The 9002-nt window shown below is 35.0% G+C and overlaps 1 protein-coding gene and 1 pseudogene across 3 annotated transcripts; one reads left to right on the plus strand and one right to left on the minus strand.

Moving 5' to 3' along the window:
* The first annotated feature begins 350 nt into the window (after window positions 1-350).
* On the plus strand, window positions 351-2931 carry LOC114175162 (U-box domain-containing protein 45-like). The gene is made up of 2 exons (XM_085670982.1): window positions 351-701; window positions 1928-2931. The coding sequence occupies exons 1-2, from the start codon at window positions 463-465 to the stop codon at window positions 2763-2765; spliced, it is 1077 nt and encodes a 358-aa protein (XP_085527108.1). The 5' UTR covers window positions 351-462; the 3' UTR covers window positions 2766-2931.
* A 1064-nt stretch (window positions 2932-3995) lies between these two features.
* Window positions 3996-8576, minus strand: LOC114178441 (UBP1-associated protein 2C pseudogene; annotated as a pseudogene). 2 transcript variants are annotated; one of them, XR_014993653.1, is made up of 2 exons: window positions 7269-8576; window positions 3996-6691 (listed from the first exon to the last, which is right to left on the minus strand). The product of XR_014993653.1 is annotated as a UBP1-associated protein 2C pseudogene, transcript variant X2 (transcript). The 2 variants fall into 2 exon arrangements; XR_014993652.1 differs by having other exon boundaries at window positions 3996-6704; window positions 7269-8570.
* Between the last annotated feature and the right edge of the window lie 426 nt (window positions 8577-9002).

Below are 9002 nucleotides of genomic sequence, written 5' to 3' on the forward strand. Positions count from 1 at the left end.
GATACACCTCGCTGACGATTTAATAATTTTATAAGCTTATAGTTTTTAATCAATACTAAAAAGATGTCAAAGGTTATACAGGTAAAAGAAAATGCTTGAATTTATGAAGGTAAAAGAAATAGAAGAAAAAGTTATAACATTTTAATGGAATAAATAAAATGGTATTTATTCATCTTGTGTGATATCACTTTTCTCCTTATTAATTGCTGTGTGTGAATATGTTAAAGATAATAAATGCAGGCTATTAAATATGTAGAATACTTGAAAGGATTCATTAAATAGTTTCAGTTTCGATTAATAATCATTAAATATTTGTGTAGCATGGGGCTAAATCTGCATGCAGTGCTTCTCCTAGTGTGTCCCACTCAACAAATATGCCTTCTTCTTCTTCTTCTTCTATTCTTCTCTTTCATCTTCTCATGAAAGAACAAGGTTGAATATATCTAAGAGGAGGGGAAGCAGATGGAGAATGTGAGAATGTTACAAAAGAGTGTGAAGAAGCTTCACTTTGGAAGCTGGGAAGAGAAAGAAGAGGCAGCAAAGGAGATAGAAAGGTTGGCTAAAGAAGATGAGAAGGTGAGGGAATTGGCGACTGAGCTTGGGGTCGTCACTGTGTTGGTTTCTATGGCGCTTTCCGACGTCGCTAGCCGCCGCCGAGTAGCACTCAAGGCGTTGATCCACCTATCCTATGGAAATCACAAGTAAGATTCAAAAACTCCTCTTCATTTTAAAGATTTATAGCCAATCAAAATTAGAAAAGTTAAAAGGAAAAAACTTCATTAATAAGGTAATTAGTTCTTTAAACATCGACGGGTCATCCATGAAGTTAGCCAATTCTGGGAACATATAATAATATGATTAAAATAAAGCCCACACTGTTTTAAGCTTAATGAGCAATATGACTGCGAAATTCATCGTTTTTTAAGATCATGGTTGGTTGTAGAAATTATTATTATTATTATTATTATTATTATTAATATTAATATTAATATTAAAGTGAAATATGTTTTGATATGAGAATTGAAATTAATTTATTTTTAAAACTTTAAATCAATTTAGTCTTTTTTTGTCTTAAAAATGCATAGATATAGTTTTTTATAGATATAGTTTTTTCTATCAAATTTTGTTAAATTTAATTGACGTGACGTTTTTAAGTTAACATTGAAATGAAAATGTATATCCAAGAGATTAAACAATTCAAATGTTATCATGAAAAATATTTAGAATATCAAATAAACTTAGCAAAATTTGGTTAAAAGAACTAAATTCATACATTTTAAAACTGAAATACTAAATTGGACCAAAGTTTTGACGAGACTAATTAAATTTTTGGGTTAAATATGTTTTTAGTCCTTCAAGTTTCAGTGAATTTTGAAATTAGTCCTTCTTTGAAACTTTATACCAATTTAGTCTTTCATCTTTAGGAATGCATGGATTTAGTCCTTTATACCAAATTTTGTTAAGTTTATTTAACATTTTAAACGCATTTTATGATAATATTTGGGTCAACATTGAAGCGAAAATGTGTCAAACAGTGTAAACAATTCAAATACTATCATGAAATGCGCTTGAAACGTCAGATACATATTTAACCCTAATTTTTTTACTAAAGTTAAAAGATCAAAAAATATTTAACCCTTATTATTAATAATACATAAGTTTTCATTTTATATTCACAAGGAGACATTTATTATATATATTAAACACACAAAACAGTGTTCTAAAAACGTACGTAAATAATAAACAGACAGATGATGTATTGAAAAACTACAGATTTACTACTTTCTTTAATATTGGTGTTATAACTTAAAATAATACATTAAAAATAGTTTTTGAAGTTATGTACTTAATGCTATAACCGTAATTCAGCTGCAGTTAGTTTCTTTTGTTGATACGATCTTAGGAATTTTGTACGTTGTTTTTTCAGGAACAAGGCTTTGATAGTGGAGGCAGGAATATTGTGCAAACTGCCTAAGAAAATTGAGCTTGAAGATGAATCAATAAGAGAGTTTGCAGACTTGCTCTCTTCGTTATCTTCTCTTGGAAACATCCAATTTCGTGATTCTTCGTTAAACTTTCTCCAATTTCTGATAGACATTCTAAAGTCATGCCGAAGCTTTGATACAAAAGAATCGTGTTTGGTAGCCATGTGCAACATCTCAACTGTGCTAGAGAATGCAGGGCCTTTGGTTTCTAATGGAGTTGTACCTATTCTCTTGGAACTGTGCTCAGAGAAAGGAACTTCAGAGAAAGCACTTACCATCCTTGGGAACTTGGGAGTGACTTTAATGGGAAAGAAAGCATTGGAGAACAGCTCAACGGTGCCAAAATGCTTGATTGAGATCTTATCTTGGGAAGATGAACCCAAATGCCAAGAGTTGTCAGCTAATATTCTGATTATTCTGGCTCATAAAAATTCAACACAGATAAATAAAATGGTAGAGTCAGGGATTATTCCTGTACTTCTTCAAGTAGCTTTATTAGGGACTTCTTCGGCTCAGAAAAGAGCACGGAAATTATTGCGATTGTTCAGGGATGAACGGCAAATAAAGATGGCGAAACATTCAGGCCCACATTCTTCAAGAATTGCACTTGAAAATCAAAGAGATAGAGAAGAAGGGAAGAGAATGATGAAGAGTTTAGTTAGAGAAAGTCTGCATAGGAATATGGAAATAATAACTAAAAGAGTTAATGCAGGTGAGGATTCTTCTAATGGGCTCAAGTCCCTGCTTACCAGCACAAGCTCCAAAAGTTTGCCGAACTGAGGCTTATTCTGTTTAAAATTTCTTACAGACTTGATTGGTGTGCGTAGACAGTCATCGATGGCACAGTTTAAGCCGAAGCAATTTTACGTGGAAAACTCATCGATCTGTATATATGAAGATTTTTCCATTTCGGAGTAAAATGAAAATACACTACACCGAGCCAAAATCTGGTGATAATAGATTAATAAACTTTTTCATATTTGTCTTTTAGCAGATCATTATTATACACATTAAGAGTTATTTCTAGCCTATTTCAACAAATAACTTAAAACCCATTTACATTCTACGTATAAAAAGCATTAGCCAATCTCACCGCCATTGCTGTCAGATAAATTTGTTTTACTGCTACATTTATTCACAACTAAAAATAATTATGCATTTATATAGAAAACCTTCTAAACAAAATCTAGTCGAGATTTGGATCATAGTTGTACAACGTGTAAAGGACCAATCACGTATTCGGGATCAATTACAGTACAACGCAAAAATTCTATAATTTGCAACTACAAATAACTTCAAACATATTTAGTCATAATCAGGCATAACACTTCGAATAATTTACATTCTTAAAACCCAAACTCCTCTCATGATTCAATCTACCAAGCATAATTATTTAATACTACTTAAATGTGGCAAAACAATGAATTTTTTATCCTTAACCCGTCTCTTTTATTAAAATATTCTAACTTAGTCCAATACTATCATATTTTAAAATGCACCAAAACATAAAACCCAAAATAGCATTATATATTTCGTACCGATATGCATACATCAAAAGCTAACCAGGTATATTCCATAGAGGGAATGGTATAAAATCTTTTGGCCTCATTCACTCACTCCACCCACACATTATTGTATGGATAAAAGAAAAGACCTCCAGATTTTTCTCAACAGATCCCTAACACCTGTCGAGCATGGATATTGATCTCGTATCATGTTACTGATTTATTACAATTGCAACGGACAATAATCAAAATGTGATCTTGCCTTCTACAACTGAACGAGCAGGGTCTATCTCCATGTTAACATAGAGAACATTGAACTGGATACACTTTCTAAATACAAAGTGGATATGATTTATATAGACACTTACATTTATTATGCATGAAAAGAAGATATTTTTTTTCATCTCCAGTACAGATTACATTAATAATAACATTATCTGATCTATTTATTGCAAGACAAGAGGGCAGGAATTAATAATTGAATTGCATGTGTAACCTCGAAAAATAAATCAAAAGCACTGTATTAAATCAAACCATGTCCCATACACTTACGATAAGACGAATGCTTCACTACAAAATTATTACAAAGTAATTGTCACTTTCAGCTGTGATTAAATAAGCAAAAGGGACTTATACACTGACAATGTAAAGCAGTTTTACACTGTTTTCCAATCACAGACCACCAAGTATGATAGGTTTTATAGTAACTATGCTAGTAGTTATACCAATAGTGATTTTTGATTGGTCAACAGTGTTGTATAGTCATTAAAATCCTTGGGAATATAGCTAGGCTCCTTCAATGAACATTTGGAAACCAAAATGGAATTTAAAAGTCCTAACCTCAGAAGGATTACAGCAAGGCGGTGTTGGCCGAACTACTTCAAATCGAAAACGACCAGGAGAATCACCTCGAAAATCATTAGAAAGAGCAGCACATATGGACATTCACAAGTTTTGATACACAAGCCATCAAAATTGGAAAACATCGTAGAAACATTCCCATAGAAACAAACATACAACAATTTATTTGGCCCAAAAGCATGATCATGACGGATCAAAATGAATAAAACAAACACCAAACTGTAGCAAAGCAAGTTGCTTATTATTCCCATAAGAAACACTTGCAAGACGAGACAAAACATTTTAACTAACAAAATTGCATTAACAAGTAGACTGATTTAGCAAAGAAAGTAAGTAATAAAATAGCAGCAGTAACATGTAAACTGACTTAAGAAAGAGTAGTAACAAGGTCCTAATTGAAGCTTCACTATTCAACATCAGCAAAATGAAAAATCAGGCAAACAACCAACACAATTACTCTGTAATGCTCTTCATCGTCTACTATAAAGCCATCTATCTAAACTGCAGTCACCAAGAACCCATCTTAGTTGAAGCTCCTCCATGACAGCAGCCTCAAAGGTGGTGTTTAGTGTCAAATCAAGAGATACGGCTTGAATAGAGTTTGGACAATTCTCACCTTTCAAGCTAGTTAAACGAGGTTGTGAGATCAAATTAGGTCCTAAGTCCAAATTCTAAGATTTCATACCTTACTTTTAACACTATAAAAAAATGAAATATACCTAATCAAGGATAGTGTTTAGTATCAAATTGACTAGAGATAGGAATTACATATAGCTACTAGAGCTACGTCAATCCTCACCTCATAAAAAAATTTTATGAGGGATGATTAGGCTCCAACCTAAAACCTTAAGAAGGTATAGAAGTCTGTTCTATATCCATAGTTGGGCGAAATGATTGCCTCACTCCAAGCTAATAGCCTTGGATGAGAGGGGATGTGCCAGAAAGCTACCTTAGTTCTCCTAAGTTGCAACCTCTTTAAGGATTGCCGAAGTTGTAGTCCCAAGGGTGATATTTTTAGGCTCAAATTAGATAAAGATAAGACTGAAATTGAGTTCAAAGCCAGGACAATGTTTGCCCTACAAATTGATTGTGAGGTTCAGTTAAGACCTAAGCCAACATTATAATAAAGCTGCATACCTGCCGTAATAGATACAAATAAATAAAATACAAGTAAATCACCAATTAATCCTCAAACTCTCTCAAATAATTCCGAAAGTAATAAAACTTCAAGCCATCCCTAAAGTATACATCTTAAAGGGACTAATTTGATTGATTTAAAATACTTCTAGGATTACTTAAGTAGTTTGTTTTACTTTAAAAACCACTCAGGAAGGTAATATTTCAAGAATCAAATTAGTGGTTTACTCAAGAAAACTTATTGTTAAATTCTTTCACTTTTGTACCTTTAATATTTATTTCAGAGCAGGTTGGGTGGGTGGAATGGAGCTTAAAAGTGATCATCATAAATTTAACATCAGAATTAAAGGCTTTTACCTTTTATACATGAAAAAGCACGGCATTGCAATTGCCACATCAAGTTTAAGCTCTGATTTCACAACAAACAAGGTGGTCAATCTCACAGTTGGCATTTTTCAATTTACAAGTTTAGGTAAAATCGATAGCAGATCTCATCTTTAACACAGTTTGAATGAAGGCTTGCGAAAAATGTTTAGGTCATTAAGAATTGAATCTGAATTTAGTACAAAAACAAGAGAAAGGATATTTCAAAAGATACTCAAATATGTCACCGTGCAATTTTTAAAGGTGTTCACAAACATCCATTTCAGGGCAAACCAACTGTGCATCTCAAAAAGACAATTCAAATAAGCCTCTAAAAGAGTTGAGGCAACTAATTTACTCATTAAACTTTGATGCTGAATTTAGTACAAAACCATGACGGAAGGATATTTCAAACATTATCCAAAAGTATCACGAATGCCACCATACAAGGCAAATACTTGAAGTTATCGGAAATTAAAAGAAAAAAAATTAAAGTCACCATGACAACCAGAGTAATATATGCAGGGAATATAGACCACAATAAAGAACAATTTCAAAATTTAATGTAACCACCTTGGCATTTAGTCAATAACTTAGAAAACAATCTAGGCAAAAACTATAAATAAAAAAATCTACAAAATTTCCACATAAGTACTACGCCAAGTCATGTAAGCTTCAACTAACACCCATCATAAATGGAACCATAACACATAGATGCAGAGGTAGTGAAGCAGCAACAAATTACAGGTCCATGTAACCAAAACCAAAGATTTCATTGTCTGCATGCACGAAAGCAGCACAACCATTTAAAGCATTGGCGTCCAAGAAGCCATCACAAACCTGAATGAAACACCTATCCAAAACTCAAACCAATCATTAACATTTAACAACAAAACGAACTGTCAAAGCCAAAAAGAGATAACCATCACTCGCATGATAATTACAATCAACAATTAATAAACTTCAACATACACAGACCATAAACAAAAGTATGATGTGCACAAAAGAAATTAAACCCAATTCATACCAGCAATCAATTTTGCAAAACACATTGTAAGATAAATGAGTCATTCAGAAATACATGTAAAAACCTGCATTTGCATTTTAAAAACCATAACTCCATTTCTCTTTAGAAAACCCTCAGAGAAGTGCTAGCAGCACACTCTATATCATTTACATTTTGTTGAAAAGTAGAGAATTAAGCATGAAACTCAATAAAAAAGTTCCAGGACAAAATTTTTCTTTATAATTTCCAAGTCAATATTAAAGACTTCATTCAAAGGTGTAGTGCTTGCATTTCTCAACAATCTAATGCAAGTTCAGCTAAAACACAGATGCAGTTATAAATTATATATCCAATGAACACAAGTATGGACTAATCAGCAGTCTACTATGCTTTGATAACGAAAAAAATTACCTCAATAATAGGGTGGTACGCCTTGGTACATTCCTCCAGGAGGAGGTCTCGGCATTGGCACTTGCTGCTGTGGTGGAAGCGTGGAAGAAGCAGGGTAGCCATACTGGGAGCCTTCAGGGAACCCCCCACCAGAATTGGGAGGCAGTCTAGCTCCGTAATCCCCGGAAACCGGCCCACCCATCTGCGAATTACCATATCCACCACCAATCCCATGGCCATACCCACCACCACCAGAAACCTGAACCGGATTGTTATATGGTGGCACCGGGTGCTGTATTCCATAGCCATTCCCACCATATCCACCATACTGAGGTACCATCATAGGACCTTGTTGTTGCATCTGTTGCTGCGGATGCTGTTGTTGTTGCTGCTGATGCTGCGTGTGTTGATGCTGATGTTGATCCCCTCCAAACGGTTTCGTCTTTTTGCTATCCACAGCCAATTTGCAAATCACTTGGTGCCCATCAATGGTCTTAACCGGTTCCGCCAACGAAGCCCTCGCGCCTTCCTCCGTTTTATAAACGAAAAAAGCGAAACCCCTCGATTTTCCGCTCGATTTGTCAAACCCTAGAGGCCCTTCCTCGACCTCTCCGAACTTAAGGAATTCGCTCAGTAGTTTATCCGAGGAGATCTCGAACGGCACGTTCCCCACGAAAACCTTCCTTGCTGATACGTCGCCTGAGCCCCCAGGTCCACCAGCAGCGGCTAGTTGCGTTACCGTCATGCGTCCGTCGATTTTCTTGCTGGGGTCCTTCAGCGCGAGGATGGCGCCATCCACGTGGCGAAACACCACGAAGCCATAGCCCTTGGACCGTCCCGTGGCCTTGTCGAAGATCACGATGGCCTCGTCGAGTTCGCCGAACGCGGAGAACACGCTGCGCAGGGTCTCGCTGGTGGTTTCGCCGGCAAGTCCACGTACGAACAGCTTACGGAGAGTGGAGTCGCGGTCCGCGACGGCGCGCACGGCGTCGAGGACATCGGAGTGGCGTAGCGATGCTGATTGGAGAAGGTCGAGGAGCTGTTCCTGGGAAAACGGACGCAAGATCTTGCGGATGTCTTCCGCGGCCAGGGGGGCGGCTGGGGTGACGGTGGCGGTGGGGAATGCTTGGGAGGGTGGTGACGACAGAGAATCAGCATCGCCGTTCTCTTCGGTCTTGCGCTTCTTCGAGAAGTCCATGGTGCGAAGAAGATTTGGGAATTAGGGTTTCAAATGGATAGGTGTTAAGTGAAGTTACAAAACCAAATCAAGTGTTTCTCTGCACACAAACTGAAGAGAATCTGTTTCTGTGTATTTATAGGGATGAACCTTATTTGCGTTGCGAGCGGTAGACACTGGTTTGAACACGTATGTTTGTGCGTGCAAACGTGTTTATATTAATTTAACAACAAAAGAATATTTTAAAATAATATTATTATTATTTCAATTTTATACAAATATTTATTTCAATATGTTGGGTTACTTTTAAAACTTTTCAGTTTCAATTAAAACAATTTAATATGTTTATTTTTTATGATAATAAAAAATAAAAAATTTATTATTTATTATTATTGTGAGATTTTAAAAATTATAATAATTAGAAAAATATATAAATATGGTTAAATATTGTAAGTAAAAGATAAAAAGTTTGTTAGTTGTAATTTAAAAGATTTATTAAATTATAGTAAGAGATAATGAAATATTTTGTATATGTATAGTTAAAATAATATTTAATGGGATATTTTAAAATTAATATA

The sequence above is a fragment of the Vigna unguiculata genome, chromosome 3 (genome assembly GCF_037176805.1).
Source record: "Vigna unguiculata cultivar grain cowpea cultivar isolate G323 ecotype 2 chromosome 3, ASM3717680v1, whole genome shotgun sequence".
NCBI classification, from domain to species: Eukaryota; Viridiplantae; Streptophyta; class Magnoliopsida; order Fabales; family Fabaceae; genus Vigna; species Vigna unguiculata.